Raw genomic sequence first — 23,277 nt, 5'->3', positions numbered from 1 at the left:
CGGAGCACTCCTATTTTTGAACTGTCAAACTGTCAAATACAGCTTTTATTTACTATGATGATATTCTATTGTTAGGTGTACATGATAATGATCTTCACCCGCTCGAGAAGAGAATAGAACATAATGAATACGGAGAGAAATAAATGGTTTAATATATTATGAGACTTAAATTAAAAATTTAATGATGTAACTTTATTGTTTAAATAAAATAAAGCAAAATCTAGCCCGGCGAAGCGGGCTGGGTACGCTAGTACTTTATATATTTGAAACGGTCGCGAGTCGCGAGCAACTGATCTCATGCAGGTGTTGCTATTGTGTCACTAAAGACAACTAAGGTGGTAGTTCATCAATAGCCTGCAACAGTCTGCAGTCTGTCCACATTTGAGGGTTTTTCCATTATCACCACGCTGGGCAGATGGGTTGGTGATCGCAGGAGATGGTGGTAACACATTGGCCGTTCTCCTTTATATTCCCTTATTCGCCTTGTACAACACTCGCGGGAAGAGGAAAGGTATTACGTAGTTAATAGAAATAAATTTCTGCAGTCGCTGCCGTGAATTGCTGATAAAACTGCTTTATTTTTGTTGTCGCGCAACTAACGCCAAGCCTTGGACGATGAGCGCAGTTCCAAGCCACCATGTGATCGACGCGGCTTCATTGAACAGTATAACTCCAAAAATACCCTAAAAGTGAATACATTTTTTTATACTAGGTTATAAAGGCAGACAAACAAATGCTAAATGGGGGTGGCTCATGATTGTTCGTAATTTCCATTAAGGATCCGTCATAATAATAGGAATAATAATAATAACCTTCAAACTTTTAACTTTTTTAGTAGTGCAATCAGATAAATATATTTCTTGTACTCAAGTATGTTTATAATATTCTGTAATATTAATATGTATTTTGTATATAGGATGCTAATATTATAAATTTAGCTGAATTTTGTAGCATACAAAAATAATTTTATTCTTATACTAAATGTGACTCACACTTGGCACCATATTTCTAAGCACCTTAAACAACTTAATGAATCTGCTATTTAAAAAATTATTAAAAAAAAAAAAAACTGTTCCGTTAAGTACATACAGATAAAATATAGCTAGATGCAGAAGATATAACCGTTGGTGCTACAGAGTTTTTTGCTGCGTCAAGTGAACGTAGGTAACACCTGCAACCCCAGGTATTAACTAGCATCATTATGACAAGCAAACCAGCCCATATTAAATAACTGTCGCCCTGCAAATAAAGAAGCACTTTTAAATTTTCATAGTATGTTCCATTATCATAACTTTTATTTATTTATATGGAATTCCACAAAATAGCACCTGCTTCTATCCAATATTAAAAAACAGTTTCTACGTTACATTCTTCTAAGAGACTAGCTCTATTCTGTCTCCCGCAGTAACCAAACAGTTTCTAAATGAAAACAAACATATTACTTGGATAAATAGTTTTAATTATTTATACATATAGGATACAAGCTAGCTCTGTTAGAATTTTCGCCAAGAATGTTTTAGCAGCAGTGCTGGGCATATTTCTTCAATCGGAAAACAATGTCAGGAAACCTGCATGCCTGAGAGTTTTCCATAATGTTCCCAATAGCCAACACTAATCCCAATTCAACCCAAAGTGAAAGACACAATGACCTATATATTATCCTCATAAAGTGTTTGTTGTCTTTCAAACTAATGCTGTACAATATTGGTACAAGACAGTGTAGTGGACAATGTACTTTAATGAGTCAATTTTTTTTCTATTCTATTTCCACTGTATATACATATTTATGTATGTATATGTATATACAGTGATCAATGTTCTATCTGTAATTGATTAACTCTTTTTTGGAAAAGGAAAGAGTGAAATTGAATAGATCTAGAGAATAGGTCTGCTACTTATTATAGATATAAGAAAACCATAGTTATAGTTAATAAAAGACTAGACTTACTACAACAAAGTGAGTTCCTGATAGTTTACCTACAGTACTACCCAATGATGACCAGACACCAGCCATAAAAGCCTCATACAGCATTGTTTATTATTTACATAAATACGATGTTTACATTTGGTTTAACTAACGTCCCAAAGACTCAGATCTGATAATTTTATAGATTTAGAAGTTTGTATTAGTTAAAATATACTAAACAGATTTAAATTTTGACATTTAATAGTTAAACAACCTCAAAAGTTTGCCTGATTAACAAACAGGTACCTACCTACTGTGATGTTGATTGTTGACAGCTGTGCAGGTAACTGCACATAGCACAGCTGTCAACAATCAAAATCACAGATTATTGATAACAAACTGTCAAGAGTCAACTGTTAATTTTTTAGGATTATTTTTAATTGTTCTTAGCTCATTAAGTTAAAACTAAAGTTACGAGAGGGTTCCAAACGCCTAGTCTAACACGAAGCCTAGTCTAAGAAGAAGCCCTCAACGAACTTAGCAGGGTGTTCTTTTATACAACATCTCACATTGTCATTTAAAATTATTAAAAGAGCAACCTGGTTAGAGCCAATTCACAGCCAAGCTCTTTTATCGATTACATAGTCTTTTATACTACAATAAGACTTTTCGATAAGCTTACTAATTTTCAAATATGTATTGACTATACAGGGTATTCTTTAAATTTATCTCTCAATGACTTTCTCGGACCCATTTTGTAATAATATCAGCAACGTTCCCCCATAGTAAAATTCCATATGACATAATGATGTGAAAGTAACTAAAATATTCGGTTATTAAAATAGTCGGTCCTATCGCGTATCTTCTTTACCGCATAGACATCAGAATTAAGCCTGTGCGATAAATTATTTACATGAGAGCCCCATCTAACGTTATTCCTAGATAGAAGATATTTTGGTACCTGTGTTTCTGCGGGTAATCTGTAAAGAAATATCGGAAAGAAGAAAAACGATAATATGAGAGTCTGTAGAAAATAATCATCTGTGACTGTCAAAATTGACATTTCACGTCAATTTTGACAGTCACAAAAAAGGCAATAAAAATCAATTTTTAAATCTCAGTCACGTTCAGGTTCACGATTATTTACTGCGTTTAGTGTTTGATTATTCGCCGTTAAGTGGCAAATTGTGTTATTCAGTGCTTTAAAGTCAGTTTACAATATATTATTAACAAACAAAAACCATTTTGCAACTATGAATAACATCAAAAGTGGAAACAACGTATTAATCCTGTGGAACAACAATGACCCAAATGATCTAAGTAATTTAGTCAATGAAATTCAAAAACTTAATGCCTCTGTTGTTCTAGAAAACTCGAGTATGATTGCTGAAGGTAATATGAACTTCCTTTTTTATATCAATCAATCAAATTTGTTAACTTATTCATAATAATTAGTTTGATGTAATAATGTTGCAGATTCGAGGCCTCTTTCATCATTCGACGTGATATTATCGAACTGGTTGCCTCCACACTCAATGCAGCACAGTGATAGCCTACTTGCTCTTTTAATTAAGCTATTAAAACCCAGTGGTAAAATTATTCTCAAAGACAAAATAGATATTAGTTCAGCGCTCAAACTAAATGGATTTTTAAATGTCACAAAAATTGAAGAAAATGTATTCTCTGCAGAAAAACCAAAATTTGAGGTAAGAAACTGAGCTGAGAAGAAATTTAAGGGGAATTCTGTGAACATATACACAGGTTTTAATTCTCTAAAATTACATTTAGGTACGACAAAACAATGACTTTATTGTCAAGAACAAATCATTCAATACTACTATGAAGTCCTTTAAAAATAACAAATGTTTAATGTAAAATAACAAATGTGTATCATATCACAGTAAACTATACTTAAACTGAACTTGACTTAAATTTAGGTTTAAACTGGTTCTTGATTTTTAGTTACTTACATATTGTGCAGTAAGAATTGTAGAAACCCAGGTAATTTTGAACATACTTTTTTTTTTATCTTTAAAGGGCTAGGCCAAAAGATGTCAAAAATGCAGCCAACAACTTACAATAATGCAATAATTTTTTTTTTGTTTGTATGTAAGAAATTTGGAACTATATCCTTACAATCATTCTCTGATACATTCATAACATAACACACTCTTGAGTTCAATTTATAAAGTAGAATTAGTACAGTATGGCCCATTAATCAACAACTGAATTACTGTTAAAATCACAGGTGGGTGCAAAAGTATTCCTTAAGTTAAATAACAAGCCAGCTGTATGGAAACTAGATGATACAGTGGAAGAAGCATGGGCGGGGTCCAATGATGATGAAATTATTGACTCGGATGTTTTGCTAGATGAGGATGACTTAATAAAGCCAGATCAGCAGTCTTTACGAGGTAAATATGAATGAAAACTTTGTTAAAAACTCTAGATTGATATCTTTTCAGCCATGGATTTGATTTTTGCTAATAACTGTGACTACCTAAATAGGTTCGTTTTTATTAAATAGGTTTGTATTTTTCAAAATGGCCAAGCTTTATTTACATATACAAGCTGGTTCAAAAAAGCACTACCCAAATAAAGTTTGAAAAATTTACAGTAAATTTAAATATTAGTACTAGGTAAAGTATATTAAACACACCTCCATTTGCCTTGTCATTATTAATAAAAAATATTTATATTAAAAATACTTGACCGTAGCTTTCTAAAGCATTTGTTGTGTTTTTTAACTGAATTCTATTAATTGTGGTTAGGAATTACAATTTTAGTAATACTATCTAAAATGCAAGATTATCATCTGATTTATCACAATGATAAACAATGTTGAGGTATTGTGTTTCAAATAGTAGGACAGCCAATACTGAGGTTTTGTGTTCCAAGTGTAGTGACTCGTTTGAATGTCACACTTCAATGCCAGGAAACCTGTTGTTATTTTTTGTACCTATATAAATGAATGACTGGTCTAGTAAATTTAGATTGATTAAAGATAACATGAAAATGAATGGGAAAAACTAATGAGGATTTATATATGAGAACAAAAAGTAATATATTTGTGTTTAGGTATAATAAATATTATGTTCGTGTTCCAATCTATATTATTTCATATTGTTTTTATCAATTCTATGGATTCTAATGTTTGTTTATTGAATTTATGTATCAAATATTTGTTATATCTAAATATGTAACAGATCTTAGAATGTAGTGCTAAACATAACTGTCTTGTTTTTGAATATGTTATAACTTCAAACACTCCAATTAAAAATTCATTACTTTTAAGTGAACCATACTTACTATAAGCACTTTTTTAACTTTCTGGTTTAAGATATTTATTGTTCCACGAAGGAATTTCCACTTAAATGAAACTTACAGGCTAATTTACAAAAAGAGGGTAATTATATAAAATTGCATTGTGGAGCGCACAATAAATAAATTGTAAATTGTAAGTGGGTAGTTCTGAAGCACAATCGCATCAAAATCATATCGACGGTCAACTGCTGAAACTTTGTCAATAGCCAGTTTGTCTGTTTGTAGTGACTATCACAGAAAGAAGGCAGATTCTACTGAGAAGCCAAAGAACTCAACCGTTGCTCTTTTCCAACATCCAAATTTAAGAACTTTACAATCATTATTCTGTCGAGCTATTGTTGAAAGCAGGGCAGTATGCTTCCAAGCAACATTGACAATAAAAAAATCATATAATATTGTATTTGTCTTGAATTGGTAAATGAGGCTCTATTTAGAAGGGCAGAAATTACCTTAGGAAAAATAAAAATTGTTCAAACACCAATTTTTACAATTGCATACAAATGAGTTCAATAGTTATATGAGTTAATGAATATTATTATATAAGTGTCTTACACTTATATACTGTATTAAATATAAAACAATAATCTAAATACGTATGTCTTATACTTTGCTTAAATAGTTAAGTGCTCTCCGTACTTCTAACTTAAACAGCAAGCCAGATTGTTAAATGCAACCAATTTCTGTTTCAGTTTGTGCTACAACCGGAAAACGAAAGGCGTGTGCAGATTGTTCTTGTGGCTTAGCTGAAGAGTTAAAAGGGGAGACCAAAGAAACACCGAAATCGTCCTGCGGCAGTGTAAGGATCATTTTTTTATCATTATCATAGTTATCAATAGAATTAAATGTTAATAGACTATAGTCGTAAAAATTTAATAGGCCCGTTTTGACATTTGTGCAAGACCATAGAATGTAACTTGGAACAAAACTGAAAAAAACAATAAAATAAAAGTCAATTACATACAGTGTTTTAAAAAATACTTAAATTTTTTTGGGACGTTAAATAATATGAAAGAATATATCGCGAGTATTCTTTTTGCGCTTACTTTATAGTAGCATGTAATTTTTAATTGTTGCGAAACGTTTCGAAAACAGTTACGTTCTCAGTCTTTTTTTTTTTTATTCTAGAGTTGTAACCATTTTTTTTACTGAATATCGAAATTAAATATTCTGTAGTAATCTTTACTGCAAAGAATGAGCTTGGTTCTCAAAGCCGCAAATAAAATTTTGAATTGACGACACTGGGTTCTAAATAATGAGTCTGAGTTGATGTATCTGACCAAGCGGCACATGACTGAAGCGTCCCCGCGCGCACTGCGCAGTTTTTCGTTCCCCATCTTGTAAAGTTGACTGTGCGCTCGTTTAAGTTTGATATATATTGTTTACTATTACGTAAACTTTGGCTCTTCTACTTTGGACATTGATTTAAACATAGTGATTTGACTCGATTTTTGTGTTTGTTGTTATATAGTACGAACTCTGTTTCAATATGTTGAAAAGTGGAAGTATAATCAACGCGAATTGGTTGTGAAGTTAAAGGAATACTTTGAACGAACGAACACTTTACAATACATAATCATATCAATCAAGTACTGATACAAACTTGGATGTATCGAGTACCGAGTCTTATGGTTCCATTACTAGTTACGTAGCGATGACAAATGTCAAAACGGGCCTATTACTTTTTTACGACTATAACTACATTTTTGTATTCTCTGAAGTGTCATTGGAGTGTTTCGATAGCTGTTGCCAGTTGATCTATCTATTATAATGTCAAAGTCAAATATTTGTTTAATCAAATAGGCACATAGATGGCACTTTTGATGCATATGTAAAATATGACATAGGAGTTTTTGGCAATGAATAAATTCGTCAACTTGTATTGCAATTAATAAAATAATTGAGTTATAAAATCAGAGGTATTTTTGCGTGACTTTAGGCTTTTGTGGATGTAATTGCGGATGACTGAGAACTTCATATAGTAACGTACAAGCGTCTGGAAACAATTTGAAATTGGAAGACTTTAAAATGTCTCCCAAACACGAAGCGGTTGCCATCGCAATAGCCCGAACGTGTGAATCAGTAACCGGATTCGAAGCTGCGAAATTATTATAATTAGATAATTAGCCAAGATAGATTAGCCAAAGGTTTAGAAAGCCTGTTTATGTTATTGTCATATCATGATTTCAATCGAGGCATTGTTTGACGGCCAGTTGGCCGACCCTGCTTTCTGAGTTCGAGAGTGATGTTTTTCAGTGTCTGGGTGTTTATCTGTATATTATAAGTATTTATGTATATTATTCATAAAAATATTCTTCAGCCATCTAAATACCCATAACACAAGCTACGCTTACTTTGGGGCTAGATGGCGGTGTGTGTATTTTCGTAGTATATTTTATTTATTATTGTTTATTTATTTATCATGTTCTTGTTATGGCATTCGTTAACCCCCAATAGATTTCTAAGGTGATAATTAGCCTAGGCCGCAGCCTTCTACTATGCCAAACGAAATAAAATTCAGAAATTAAGAATGCCCAAATTGACCGTGCCGGCATAAACCAATTAAAACCACAACTTAGTGAGTTGTGTCTTTAATTTCGCATACTATATCGATTAATAGACTTCACTCGATACTCGATGGGTCAAATTGTTTTTTTTTTTTTGGGAATTGAAATATTTGATGTCTAAATTATGCTTTTTAATTTCCAGTGTTACCTCGGCGACGCGTTCCGTTGTGCCACGTGTCCTTACCTCGGGATGCCTGCCTTCAAACCGGGCGAAAAGGTTATGTTGGACCTCAAGTCGGATATATGAAACATTTTACTATATAACTTAGTTTCTTTATACGCTTCGTATTTTATGTTGTGATGCCTTATGATAATAAATTAATTCTGTCATTCTCAAAGTAATTTTTTTCATTTAGGTTGATTAACTATTAACTGAATAAATTTTTTAAATTTAGATTTAAATCTGGCAATAAAAACGACATTAACAATTACAGACCCATTTCAATCTTACCAGCTCTTAGTAAGGTCTTTGAAAAAATTATATTAAATCAACTTTTGAATCACTTCAATGTAAATAACTTACTACATCCGGAGCAGTACGGTTTTACTAAAGGTCGTAGCACCACGGATGCAGGCGCTAAACTTTTAAAACATGTGTACGATGCCTGGGAACGTTCGCAGAATGCCATTGGTGTTTTTTGTGATCTATCCAAAGCATTCGATTGTGTCGATCATAAAACCTTGCTTCTTAAACTAGCCCATTATGGTATCAAAAACGTTGCACTAAATTTGGTTGCCTCTTATCTCAGTGACAGAACCCAAAGGGTTTGCATAAAAGACATTAAGTCGCAGGGGTCGGCTACGTCAATGGGTGTCCCACAGGGTTCAATCTTGGGTCCCTTTCTATTTTTGGTGTATATAAATGATCTACCACACCATGTCAGTGAAACCTGTGACATTGTACTGTTTGCTGATGATACATCTCTAATTTTTAAAACTGATAGAGGTAGAGACAACTCTGACGATGTAAGCCGTGCTATGTCGCATGTGTCGCACTGGTTTACTGTCAATAATTTACTTTTAAATGCAAAAAAAACTAAGTGTGTGGAATTTATTTTACCAAATGTAAAGAAAGTTAATAAAAATATAATAATAAATGGAGAATCACTAAAAATGGAAGATTCCACAGTTTTTCTGGGCATGACCTTGGATTGTAAGCTTCAGTGGGGTACCCATATAGATACACTAGCAGGTAAACTAAGCTCGGCTGCCTACGCCGTCAGGAAAATTAGACAGATTACTGACGTAGAAACAGCAAGACTTGTTTACTTCGCGTACTTTCATAGTGTGATGTCTTACGGGATCTTATTATGGGGCAAAGCTGCTGATATTGAAACTATATTCATATTGCAGAAAAGAGCTGTACGGTCAATATATAAACTTAAATCACGTGAATCCCTCCGTGAAAAATTTAAAGAAATTGGTATACTTACGGTAGCCTCACAATACATTTATAACAATATAGTATTTGTAAGACAACATATTAGTCTTTATAAACAAAAAGTGGATATAAACAGTCGACTTACAAGAAATGGTCATAAATTAGTGACATCTGCATATCGTCTGCGAAAGGTGCAGAAGTCATTTGTGGGATTGAGTATACGCTTTTATAATATGATTCCTAAGGTAATTTTGGACCTACCAATCCATAAGTTTAAAGAATGTGTTAAAACACATTTATTACAGCGAGGTTATTATACAATTGATGAGTTTCTTAATGACAAGGTTGCTTGGAAGCATCCGGCTCCGCTTTCATCTCTCACAAGATAGAAAAATGAATGTTAAAATATAAAATGTAAATTTTTGATGTTGGAAAAGAGCAACTGCTGAGTTTCTTGCCGGCTTCTTCTCGGTAGAATCTGCCTTCCGAACCGGTGGTAGAGTCACTACACACGGACAGACTTGACGTTTCAAAAGTGCTTGTATTAGGCCTACTTGAAATAAATGAATTTTGAATTATGAAGTGGTGATAGTGTTAGTTCGAATCCCAGCTCGCACCCCTAACTTTCTAAGTTATGTGCGTTTTAACTAATTATCACTTGCTTCCACGGTGATGGAAAACATCGTGAGGAAACCTGCATGCGAGAGTTCTACATAAATATTGGATAGAAGCAGGCGTTACTTTGCGGACATCCATGATATATTATGAAAATTAAGCTTAATTTGCTATACTCCGCGAAAAGCAAGAGAATATGTATGGTGTAATTTATAATTTCTTCAATCCTTATACTCCACAAAAAAAAACTTGGGCAATGTACCCTCTACGCATGTTTCGCTCCGAAACCGGAGCATCCTCAGGAGATGTTGACTTTACAATGAACACTGTTTGAAAACATGAGAAGGGGTTAAGACTGTGGAGTTTTAACCCCTCGTGCTTTGTAGTGGGTCGGTAATGGGATGATGTGATGAACTATTTTATGGGCTAAACTTTTGTATGGGCTAAACAAAGCTAGAAACACACAAAATAAACCCTTTTTAATAAGTGTTAGGACTTTGTATAAACATTTAAGCATTTATTTTACGTGCGGAATTTAACCTAATCTTTAGTTAATCCTTTATTAAATCATCGGCTTGGGCTACTTTTAGCACCAGATATGTTCTAAGCTCAGTAGCGTGCACTTCATACAGACAAAAAACAGCCCCGCCCAAATCTCATAGTTCACGGATTTCCTATTTTATGCCATCAGCTGCTGCATCCTTGCTTTATGCATATCGTGGTCAAAACCATGTGCATGATAATGATTAAGCTGTATAGCTTAGGATATGATTATAATATGTTATCCACAAACATTACACGCTGGCGGATACGGGTAAAAATGTTAACGAAGCTGTGTTTTTTATACAAAGAGAGGTGCGTGTTAGCTACCTTAAAATGTGAGCTAACGATACGCTAGTAGAAACGGTCACACTTTCGAACCATATCTTTGAACTCGCTCAATACTTGGCTACATCGCACGGCTCTGATGAAAAGTGACCTTACGCTCGTATTTAATAAACCGATATTGGTTTATACAGGTTATTATCGGGCTATCTATACTTAATACCGAACTTGAGAACTCCTTATTAGGTCGCTGTGGCACGTGAGTATACTTAAATAATAGTAGTAATAGTAATACTTATCCAGCAAAAAAAAAAGAAGAAGTTGTTTAGGCTTTCTTTTTGTGGCTAGGTATATAAAATCAAACAAGGATGTTAGCAAATATTCATTTATACATATTCTCTTTTCTTTTTACAAACAGTTAACTTAGTTTTAACATATCATCGTTCTATAACATTTCTTCATTTACATTAATTTGAAATAGTACTCATTTCGCTATACAATAAAATATACATAATATATAATATTTGCCATATTCGTCATATAATTATATAACAATTTATATTTATTTATCTATTATTAAATGACACAACATTTCTCCATTTCCTAATTTGTTACATATTGAAAACAGTTTTAAAGTATTGGTCAAAAATTGTGAACACGAGGAAATAAAATGGTTAGAAATCTAAGAAAGTTTTTTTTAAATTTTAACCTGTTCTCAATATGCTATCACAAAATTATCTATGGTAGAGTGAAATAATATTGAATATTTTATTGAGGGTTAACCTCTTTGGTCGGTATATTACCAAAACAAAAAACAGAATTTATGAAATACACACTGAAGAGGATGGCACAATCATTTGTGTCAAACAATCTTTCTAATGTTGCTATTGCAAATTAATATTAAAATGGAAACCATTACTGGCCGTACCTAAACATTGGCAACATTTACTTAAAAACAAATTTCCTATGGGCTATAACTGAGAGCCATGACGCCAGTTAAAAATTCTTTCAACGTATTTCTATAATGTTGCAACTATATTTGTAACACCTAAATTATCAGTCACACCACACTCAAATACTCCTATCAACACTTATTAACTCAACAAATTAGATTTTAAAGATGAATAATATAGGCAAATGTAAGCGATGTTGCTAGCGCAGAAAATATGATAAATGTGCGGAAATTATCGATTTTCATATAAAAAAAATATCAATCTAGAGAAGTTACAGTATAACATAATGCATTTTTATTTTTTTTGGCGGGTCATTTTTATGGGACATGTTATTTATTGGCAATTTTTGTCATCATTAGTTTGGTCTTCCGGAAGGCCGAACCCTTAATGGGCAAAGATTGGCTGTTGTGGAATCGGGTATATTTTAGATTTAATTCAGTTGTTTGTTTTAATTGAATAAATTAATTTTATTATTTTAAATCTATTAAATTTTAAAGCAGACAGTTAATTTAAAAAAATCAATGCAATCTATATAATATATAAAAAAGACTTGAATGATAATTTAAAAGGAGTTTTAAACAAAGTTTTGCATTATGTTATATTTCTAAAAGTTAAAACAAAATTCATAAAAAACATGAAATTTTCAAAACGTTACAGGCTTTATTCATAAACGTTGCATAACGTCGGAGTAATTCTGCAGTTGTTCTGACATCTGAAAGGTGCTGTCAGTTGAAGTGTAACAAGACACTGCATATTTATTCTGGCGTTATGTCACGGTTATTAATAAGGTACAATTTAGCTAAGCAAATTATACTGGATCTAATCTTGTTTCCCAAAGAAGGGAAATTAAGATACAATTTTCATAAATAAGTGCAAAGGAATGACTTAATTAATGGGTGCCCAAGCAATTAAACTGCATGGGTACATTTAAATTAATTGACGCACTAAATAATATATCAAAGGCGCGGAAGAACATTGATTGTGCCAATACATATTATGTAAATCTTCTATAAAACATTATTAAGAAAGTTTCGTATAGTTTGTGTCACGTAAATAAAGGGCTGATTAACCTGCAGAGATTTATAAAATTCGCTCATTCCAACTACATCAACCATTTAGTTAAAGCGTTGAACTATTGAGATTTTTTTCCCAGTAGTTTATCTGCATCTATACTTTCGGCATTATAGTTATTTATTGTTGTAAAAATTTAATTTGGGCATAAAATGACTGCTTTGTTGGTCTGGTAATTTGATAATTTTGCTATTATGGCTCACGAGTTCTAAGTCGTGCCAAGTTAGGATTTTCTTTTAAGAGCACGTTACGCCGATGACCCCAGTTATTATTACTAGTAATTATTATTAGTAATTTGTAAAGCCCATTATACCGCATTAGTGAAGGGTTCCAGGCTTCTCCAATCTACCCTTTGGTCTAAGCACTCTTATGAGAAAGGGGGACTTTGGTCAGTAGTAAGACACCTAATGAGCTGAGGATAATGGTTATAAATTATATAACAATAGGCAAAAAGCATACGTTCGCATAAAATTCTCAGAGAATCCTACTGCTATTCTGTTGCGATACGGATAACAAAAACGACCGTCAGCACTCTATTTACGTGACACGATTTATACCAAGCGCGATTGTGCTCTAACAACTGCCACGGTAACTGCGTAGCACCCTTTAGTGGAATTATAAATTAATACTTATTTTTTTGAATTTGGATTTTGGGAAATAATACTTTATGTAAGTAATGAATTTTGTACTAAACGATTGTCCATCCTGTCGAAACAAACCGGACCGCCGCGATGCGCGTCCGTTTACAAAATAAATGCCCCTATATTCATAATTTAAGTAATATCTTCGAAGAAACTACTATCCCACAACATTCAGTAAAGCGTCCCAGTCTTTTTAAAAGTTTATTTTCATCAAATTGAGATCTTGCTTAGACTTGATAGCGACTGGCTCTGTTGACGCAATTCGTGCGAGAACAGAGTGCCTACTGTGAGATTTTCTACCTACGTTTACTTATGTAATGGAATCGAAAGAGCGCCATCTAGTTAAAATGCTGGGAAGCTTGCTTTCCACTAGATGGCGCTGTACCATCTAAATCATAGTATACTTTTGCGATCGAATAAGTAAACGCACGTAGAACATCTCACACTTGGCCCTCTACCCCGCGCGAATCGCGACATTGTTGTGAACCCAGTCTTAAAGTTTGTGAGGTAGGCTTAGTCATGATCTAATGAAAGCGCCTTGTTAGAAAATACCGATTAATAAAATGAGATCTTTCATTACAATTAAAAATAATAATAAAGACGATAATAACTAGAATATTACATACATTATACAACAAATTAACTTCTTTTTTTTTTTTTACAAACACCATCCACCATCGTCGATGTTCATACGCTAACATGGTCGGATAACATTTTACATACAATTAACAAGCGCGTCACATTTTACGGTACAATGAAACTTTCACTAGTGTTACACGTATTCATTTACATGCGAGTGTTTTTTTTCATTTGGCTGCATCGATGCATTGCGGGGAGGGTTTGCCAAGTCGCATTACAATACTGACTTGAGAACTATGTTAGCTTTCACAAATAAGTCAGATTCTCACGTGTGATTCGGTTGGCGTGTATCCGACCCGTCCAGAGTATTCCACTAATTATTTACTAGGTAAGCAGACAATCATCGTCAGCTTAGTAAATAAAAATAGATGATACATACAGTCCGATTTAAACTTTAAGTCATCTCGAGTGTAGCTTCGCGGACGCAGTTAATTGTAACGTTACGCTGATAGTCTGCGATTCTGCGTTGAGCAACGCGACAGCACGGAAGTCATAAAGTTTTAATCACACTATATAATATCCCCCAATACGAGTTAGGTAAGGTACGGGAGGCAGTGCATTTACGCATGTATAAAGTGCACATTACTACTCAGTTTAATTCCAATTTAATTAAGGAACCTGGACGTGTTCGAAACGAGTCGGACATGTACATGTTACGCTAGACTTATTTGAGCGTTTGTATTCCATTTATAAAACTACTTTAAATTTTACATAGTTTGTTACAAAGGATAAATCTTAATTTAATTGGAAAATCATCGATTTAGGTAATTAAGAGTATAACCAGAGTCTCTAGTTTTCAAGGTAAAAACGTGACAGCAGCTTTATAGTTACATGACAAATTTGTGTGAAATTGTCATTTTATGACGTTTTGACGTCTTTATAAAATGACAGATTTTCGTTATCGCCTCTGTGAAGTTTTTAGTATGAAAATTAGTTTTAAAGGCACTGGGGGTTAGTAAGCCTGGAACTGTTTGTGATGACCGCAATATTTTTTTATTTGCTGAAATTAACAATTTGAAGGCAACACCATAATTTCAGCCAATAATAACACAAGCGACTATCACAATTTCAGTGCCAGGTCTGCTGTTGTCTGTTGAAGTTTGAAATAAACAATTCATGTATTATGCAAAGTAAAAATTAAATTACATATAACACAAATATGTTTGTTAAAAACGTTACTATGCTTCACTTAATATATAAAATCAATTTGATAGTGATATGGCCATGCGTTTGTCGTTATTTCATCAATAACGTATATATGTATATCAATCACAGACTACTTGTTTTGTTTAAGTGTTATATAATCTGTGCATTACCTTCGAGTATACAATAACTATACACTTCTCTTACCAATAACGCACTTATTATCCTAAAACATATATATTTCTTTTTTTTAATCAAGCAATACTTCATACCTACTCTGACCAATAACTACAAAATATCACAGATGGTGTTTTTATTATGTATACATCTTCTCATAGAAAAGTTATGTGTATCACACATGGACGTCAAAAAACCAATAGCGATGGCGTCTAGAAACCATGACCATTAGACATTTCTTTATACAATATATATAAGGTTGATCGCAGATTGTACCAAAAGCCGCAAGCGGCATAATAGCCGCACAAAACGGAAAATCTGTCAGTAGCAGTACATTGAGCGAGTAAAGCGAGTATCTTCAGCATTAAAGTTTTTAATACTTAATATTATTTTCTTGGAAAATCTTAAGATGACGTAGTAGTATCAGTTTGGAGCTCATAAATTAAGAAAAAGTTCGCATTTGATTGCTCTAACTAGGCTCTAATTTATTTTAAGTGAAACTATGAAATGTATCTTTAAAAATATGTGTTAACGCTTCAGAAGGGTCTGTGATAAGCTAATTTGAATAATGCTGCGAGATGAATCTATATGTAGTTTAGTCTAAGATGTAAAATAATTAACGTTATAATCATCTGCCGTTTACTTTTATTCGGAGATACGGCTGCTTAGGTCCAGCTAACAATAATGCTGAGGATGACATCACTTGGACCTTCTTTCGATGAAAAATACACTTCGGCTTTGCAACAGTGTGCGATCACCAGTAGTTTGTATGAATAAAATTTATATTACATGATTTAATTATTTGTCTGAAGTATTAGTTCAGCAGAGAACCTACAGTCGTCGAAATCTCTATAATTACAAAACCAAGGAGTTAAACACTGATTACATATTGAATAATCATAATATCCTAATGTATTTATACTAACTTTCGTTCCCGGATATCGAAGCGGACGTTTGATCTTTAGCAGAAAAATTATATCTTATTATCTTTTCATTCTAATAGGATGATTTTTTTTTGACACTTGTGTATAGTTGTTAGGGGTACTTACAGATAGTAAATATATAAAGTCTAGATTCTTATAGGTTTATCTACTGAAACATCATGCCAGGATAATTGAAAAATAGGCAGTTTTTCTAGCTCGATAAGCGTATAAAATATACAAAATCTCTTTTAAAATCGATGCTATTTCAAAGACTTCTGTAAGTCAGCGGTAATGACTTGATAAAATGTTATATGGACAATTAAATCAAATCATTACCGCCGACTAAGCGTAACAGGAAAAGATTCATTTTACAGATAAATGCGTATTGAACTGAAATTGAGTATTTTAGGTTAAATTTCAATTTAATTATATAAAAATTCAATTTAACAACAAAAATGTTTGCTAAAATGTTCAAAGTATAACTTAAAATTAGTTTTTGCCGGTTACGTTAAGTCATCAATAATGTTATACTTGATATATAATTTTTATGCTAAAAATCAAAAATTTACGTGCATTATTCGGGACGAAAACTCGGTATTAATTGATTGGAAAATTACTTATTGCCCGCGTGTAATAAATATATTTATCAACTAGCGCGAAGATACAAACTTAAAATGCTATGAGAGCTGTATTAATACAACTCCAATAGCGCTTATAAGATATACAAGAGCGTTTTACCTCTTAATGTAAACTATTGGTACTAGTTAATATATTACATTTGACAACCACACAATATTTCGGAGTTTAGTATTGCATAATACGTCATTTCTCTTTAAAATAGGGATGGGTAATGCAAAGTATGTACAGGTACATCGATAATATATCAGTACAAAAATGAATCTATACCGGATACCGATTCAACGTTGGTATGTGTCAAGAAAATTACGCAAACAGAATTATCGAAAGTTATCTATGGTATTGTATCTTAAAACTTTATGGCCGCCCTAAAGTAAGCTTGCGCGTAAATCAAGGCGTCCAAACATATTGGATTCAACTGTAACTACACTGATTCGGTCGGCATATGTGGGACAAAATGCAGGTTAAAATTAAAAGTTAAATACGGTACTAAATTCGTTCAGGAGTAGGTACCCTAGATGTCCAACGATACACATTTATTTGAAAAACTATATTCACTATGAGATAGTCAAAACCAATATACAACGTGTAACAAAATTACGAAATAATATTGAAGGATGCATTAGTATTTCATAAGGAGACACCCTGGTAACCTATTTAATCAAAAGAAACATATTTTTTTCCATACAAACGAGTTTAAAACATTCTAAGCGTTATTACTTATGACAACCCTATTGAAGAATAAAAGAGCGACACGTGCATAGTGCCTACGCGACGTGACTCGTACCCAAAAACTAATAGGTATTTTGGTTTACAGATAGTCCCAGACAGTACATAATGTACCTCTAAATCCTGTGAAGTACTACTTCGGTTTTCTATTTACATGTTGTATACAGACGATCCAGTAAGGGTTAATCTCCGATGTGAATTCCGTAAGACATGTTTGACTCTTAAAGCTGTATTACCCATGCGTATTTTAAAACGTTCGCGCATTGCTACCAGCTCATGAAATAGGCAACGAGAATGCATCATATAGATATGTCTGCAGTCACAACCATGGAAACGATAATTAGCAATGACTGTTCATTAAAATACAGTTGCCGTCACGAAGTTAAACGCCCGTATTCACGGTCAAACAATCAGAGTTTAAGGAATATTGAACAATAACAATAAGGCTGATCGCAAAACTAGGATTACCTACTGGTTATTGAAAGATGATATGAGGCGTCATCTATACCTTGACTGCAGTGGCGTGCATACAGGAGATGTACAAAGCGGGAAGATATTAAAAAATGGAAAAATCTCCTCAAGTTCTTATAACTCGTCCTCGTGAATATTTCCCGCTTAGTGCATACTCCGTGTGGCGTTTAGTATTAATGAGTTTGAGTAATAATATTACCATGAACTGTTAACGGATTCGGTAACTTTTCCAACAAGTTCCCAACCTTTCGTCAAAATAGATAAGTAATTCCATAAGAACAAGAAACTTAACTTCGTGACTGCAACAGTAACTCCTAAGTCCGCGAAATTAGAATCAGTCGATATATAAGCACGTCACTACTGTAAGAAACTAACATTCATTGTTAACCACTGTTTTTTTTTAACATGCATTTACATAACGTTAGATTTTAAATCTCATTAGTTATCACAATATCTAACCTACATTAAGATCTGGTAAATGTGTTTTTTTTAATTTGTGCTCATATTTATTATTTTAACTCACTAAAACGACGAAACGATTCTGCATTATGAAGCGAATGTATTTTTAATTTAAATAATTACGGGCTGTCCGGTTTCTGGTTTAATCATACAGTTTAACTTTGGTTGGACAAGTTCAATTTATAATTAAGTATAGTATACGTTTACTATACTTAATTATAAATTGAACGGAAAGAAACTAGTGAAAGTTTTCCCCCACACTACGCTTTGGTGTAGGTATTTTATAGCAATATTAGCACCTATTGAGCATAATCGAGAGTTTTTTTTATTAGAGTCGCGTAAAGTATACGATTTTACTACAAAAGCTGTAACTGGCAGCATATATAGGTACCTAACTTTTGCATACGCCCATGATCGAAATGTAAGTACGGAAATCATTAAACACTTTAAAAACTTTGAAAGAGTTATTCAATTCAATGCTTTAAAGCCGAGTGTACGAAATCCAATACTGCAATATAAAAGCACTTCAACGCTTTTATCGCCTGTCTAAATAAATCCTGTGTATTCTATTTACGTTACGTTTGAAGTAAACAATACGTAAATTGTTTAATTCCAGCTTTTTATTGGAATTTGCTTCGAACGAGGGCTAATGATCTGCATTTAAAAAGATTGTAACTATATTTTTCGTTTATCTATGTTACTGCCTAAGAACAAGTCACCGCAATCGAAAAGATTTAAGAGACAAGGTTCATGTCAAAAATTCTGAATTTTTGACAACCTCGGTGAACCTACACGACTTGCTCAAGTGATGTATTAAGATCCCGTCGCATTATTTGATGTGTATTTAAAAAAAAAAACAAAAGAGGAATGTTGCCAGTTACATTAAAAGTAGTGCACAACAACTTTGAGACACATTATACAGTGTTCCACTGTACATATTTGAAAGTCACATATTTACAACATTGTACACAAACGCGTATAAGAAGCACCCGACAGAAAAAAGCACCTAGTTTTCAAATAGAATATTAAGCGTACGTTGTGGATTGCCGACCGCTGCAAACTTTACATTACCACTATGAACCACACGTACGAACATACTATCATTAAATTACTAAAAATAGAAAGGAATTAACATTTTCCTTTTTTTTTTCTTTCCTATCAAATCACTGGGCGATTTGTCCAGTAGGTACGGTACATTTTACGGTAGTTCAGAGTCTCGTTTCAGTATATAAGAATAATCTTCAGTGTTAATGCAATACCTTATTTTTGTTACTGTATAGTTAATAGTTAAGAGTTTATAGTTAATTTAGAATATATTTCTCTGCACGTAGTGCACTTTATCCATACTAATATTGTAAATGCGAAAGGTATGTTTGTTTGTCAGCATAGCACCGAGCACGATTCAGCGACTGAGCCTGACTAAAATTGGCAATAGCTTGTATGCTGGTTGATACCTATTCAAATCCATACTACCGAACATCTATAGGAACTCCCACATTTATAATATCAGTGTAATTTAAATCTATCGAAACATTTAAAAAAGTTTTTTTTTCTCAACAAAAAAGAGGTAGTGCATTAAAAGCGTCGATATAACAACCAGATGCAAGATCGAGACAAAACGCGACTCAGCGGTAGACGAACGTGTCTGTTTCCTTAATAGCGGTGTCGGACCGAGTCGTTCAACGTTTCTTCAGAGGCGGTCCCTCCTCGAACACATCAGACGCCGACCAGCGTCGTTTACGAGCGTCCTCTTTCACACTAAGGTTCTCCGGATGTGTTTGTGGCGGTGCAGGCGCGAGACTGGGAGCGACGGATGTCGTTGGTGTCGTGTGCTTACGCGCCACCAATGATACGCAAACATCCCCGACCTGCAGTCTTTGTACGTGCAGTCCATACCGAGCGAGCGTGCGCTCCGGTTTACAGGACGCCCAACCTCTGCCGTAGACGAAGAACGGGTGTTCCACTGTCGATTCTAACTCCACCTGTGAATAAATTATTCAATTCGTTAATTTATGAGCATTGAGAATATCCGAATTGTACACTGCAATGCTAAAAGAGGCACTTAGAAGATAGGTTTTTCTAAAGAACTCAATATTATTCGAGCATATTTTTCTGAAGCTAGCAATAACAAGACAAAGTCAACATTTAACAAATCCTAAAAATCGAGATATTACTTTCATGTTTAAAATTTTAAGGTATGAAATTGACAATCCTTATATAATGAGCAGAAGTATTTTCCCAAAAATGGAGGGTTATAACACCTCAATTCTATTTACAAATTTGTAACTTGAAACCATCATTTGAACCAAATCTTATAACGCGAGCGTGGTTTTAAATTGGAAGCCTCAAATCTAAATGGGTATAATTTTTATTACGTATCTATTTATAAGTATGTACTGAAATGAAAAACATACCTACTACACGAGGCAAATAAATCATATTCGCTTTATGACAAAGATAAGAATAAAGACTTCTCAACTATAAAGATAAAATTGGAATGTTTTGATGAATTAACATTTTTGATGCACATTGTTTTAAATAAATCTCAGGATACATAACAAACACATTGAAATAATATTCTTTTGAACTAGCTGAGTTATATCAATTTTGAACTTCAAATGCCGCGGCTCGCGTCAGCAGTTGACCGTCAATATGATTTTGATGCAATGGTGCTACAAAACTACCCACTTAAAATTTACAATTAACAATTTATTTATTGTGCGCTCGAAGATGCAATTTTATATAATTACCCTCTTTTTGTAAATTAATGTCCCTCTAGTAGTCGAAATAAACGAATCAATAATGTATTTTACCAGAAACTTCAGTACAAGATTTGCTCTCTTGCAATTGAAGAGCCGATTTCGAGTATAGAATACTTGAACAATGGCGTAAAATGCATCTTATTTAGATTGTTTTGATTTGCAGGCGCAAATTTACATACAATTCTTTAGCGCGGGCTTTTGACAAAACGTTAATAAAACAATAATCAGAAGTACATAATTTGCGACACCAAAACGAGTGCCATTCGGTCCATTTCAATTTGACGATAAGTTTAACCCTCGATAGCGAAGTATCGATTGCGAGCGGGCAAATCTTATGGAGAGGCTACAGAACGTTTGTAAAGTTAAAATATATATATAATGTACAGGATTTGCGACCAGACTAGTGACGTTAGGCCCATTTTACTTTGACGATAGATAGATTGATATGCGAAACCGAATCATCGTTTGCAAGCGCGCAAATCTAGTACTAAGGCTATGCAGAGTTTGAGAGTTCTCATGATGAGGTAAAGAGAGGTCCAAAAACCATACTAATATAATATATGTGATTGTAATACTTTGTATTATTGTTAACTATAATCAATACCTGTAGAAGTTCCATTTAAGTGAAAATTCCTTTATGGAACAATAAATATCTTAAATCAGAAACCAGAATTGCGCGTGGGTGGTAGTTTTGAATCGATGGATCGCTGCGACGGATAGTCTGGTTTTGTCTTATAATAGTCATAATTGATAAACTAGAATTAGAACAAGCAGATGGCTTAATGGTAAACCATCGCCCATAAACATAGTAACATTCCGTAGTGCAGGGCATGCTAAGAACACGTTACAAGTGTCCGTCCACCTGAGGCTTATGTGTCTTAAGCCTCGTGAAATCAGCATGGTTATAGTACCTCCCCGGACGAGCTCAGTCTCTAAAAGCTCTATTAGTAATAGAACTAAATGTCAAATGTATTAAGTTACCTGTGAGCGGTTTCTATCATATGTAAGGGTGAGAGCGAGTCGGTCTCCGCGCTCGTCGAGCCGTAGAAGCGTGCACTGAGTGAGCGCGAGGTCCCCACTTCTTTCTGCGCTCATCACGAAGTCTTCTGTGCGCATCTCTTCTACGCGTCGGAACGTACCGTCTTCTAATCGTATTAGAGCTCCTCGACAGAAGTAAGGAGCTGGCGCGCCTCTTTCTGGCGACGTTGGGGGTTCCTGGAATGATAAAATAATTGTTATTTTTGTTTCACTATGAACTCAGAAAAAGTGGGCGTTCCTTTTGTGGGACACCTTTAGGTACATGTCGAAGTTGTTCGTTTAAAGCAAAGAAATATGGCTTATTGGTGGTGGAAATTCCTTATATGGTGTAGGAAAGCATCGAGAGGAGAGTTAAGGCATCCCTAAGAGTTCTCCATTATGTTCTGATAGCGTGTAAAGTCTACAGATTCGCACTCGGCTAGCGTGTTGGACTACGGCCTTAACCCTTCTCATTCCGACATGAAGCTCGTGCCCTTTGGCCGATAATATGTTCATGATGATGGTGATGATGAATGGCGCGGGTTATATACCTTGCAATGCAAATCTCGGCATCGATGCTTTCTGCCACGTACCTGAATGCCTTCAAGGCTAGAGCGCATAGACATTTTCGAGGCAAGCGCGCTCCAACTTAGACCTCATTGTTGCTTTTCAAACGACTGAAGAAAGACTTCTTATGCTCCATAAGAAAATGTATGTATCTATATTTGTGTTTTTATATATGTATAATATATACATATACATTTATTAACTTTAAAAATATTTATATTTACTATGGGTTTTACTATGGCATTTATTATGGGATTGTAAGACCAAGACAATAGCTTGGTATATGAGAAAAAGAGGAAGAAAATATGTGCTCGCACCTCTCTCTCTTCCCCTACAGTAATATACGACTCTCTTTTTCTATCTCTAGTAACATATCTTGTTAAGTTGAGAAACATCCGTTTTCTTTGTGACGAGAGCGTAACACTTTGCGTGACTCCCGAAGTCGAGCGTGAGTAAAGAAGTTCTATTCAAATT

The 23,277-nt window shown here is 33.9% G+C and overlaps 3 protein-coding genes across 3 annotated transcripts in view; 1 reads left to right on the top strand and 2 right to left on the bottom strand.

Moving 5' to 3' along the window:
• Nucleotides 1–162: 162 nt before the first annotated feature.
• On the bottom strand, nucleotides 163–2,203 carry LOC120630409. The gene is made up of 3 exons (XM_039899635.1): nucleotides 1,949–2,203; nucleotides 1,090–1,239; nucleotides 163–683 (listed from the first exon to the last, which is right to left on the bottom strand). The coding sequence occupies exons 1-3, from the start codon at nucleotides 2,030–2,032 to the stop codon at nucleotides 576–578; spliced, it is 342 nt and encodes a 113-aa protein (XP_039755569.1). The 5' UTR covers nucleotides 2,033–2,203; the 3' UTR covers nucleotides 163–575.
• Nucleotides 2,204–3,010: 807 nt separating this feature from the next.
• Nucleotides 3,011–8,132, top strand: LOC120630351 (anamorsin homolog). The gene is made up of 5 exons (XM_039899551.1): nucleotides 3,011–3,298; nucleotides 3,383–3,612; nucleotides 4,155–4,320; nucleotides 5,920–6,026; nucleotides 7,937–8,132. Exons 1-5 carry the CDS (start codon nucleotides 3,160–3,162, stop codon nucleotides 8,039–8,041), a joined length of 747 nt encoding a protein of 248 aa, XP_039755485.1. The 5' UTR covers nucleotides 3,011–3,159; the 3' UTR covers nucleotides 8,042–8,132.
• A 4,030-nt stretch (nucleotides 8,133–12,162) lies between these two features.
• The window catches only part of LOC120630715 (ataxin-1-like), a 59,184-nt gene continuing 48,069 nt past the window's right edge, over nucleotides 12,163–23,277 (bottom strand). The window contains exons 3-4 of the mRNA XM_039900003.1: nucleotides 22,201–22,434; nucleotides 12,163–20,439 (exon numbers count right to left, since the gene is read on the bottom strand). Of these exons, the coding sequence (XP_039755937.1) occupies nucleotides 20,137–20,439; nucleotides 22,201–22,434 (537 nt within the window). The 3' untranslated portion in view covers nucleotides 12,163–20,136. The remainder of the gene's footprint in view (nucleotides 20,440–22,200; nucleotides 22,435–23,277) is intronic.

Source organism: Pararge aegeria, chromosome 16 (genome assembly GCF_905163445.1).
Source record: "Pararge aegeria chromosome 16, ilParAegt1.1, whole genome shotgun sequence".
NCBI lineage: Eukaryota > Metazoa > Arthropoda > Insecta > Lepidoptera > Nymphalidae > Pararge > Pararge aegeria.
The sequence above is the reverse complement of the archived record's forward strand: the minus strand, read 5'-3'. Positions and strand labels throughout refer to the sequence as shown.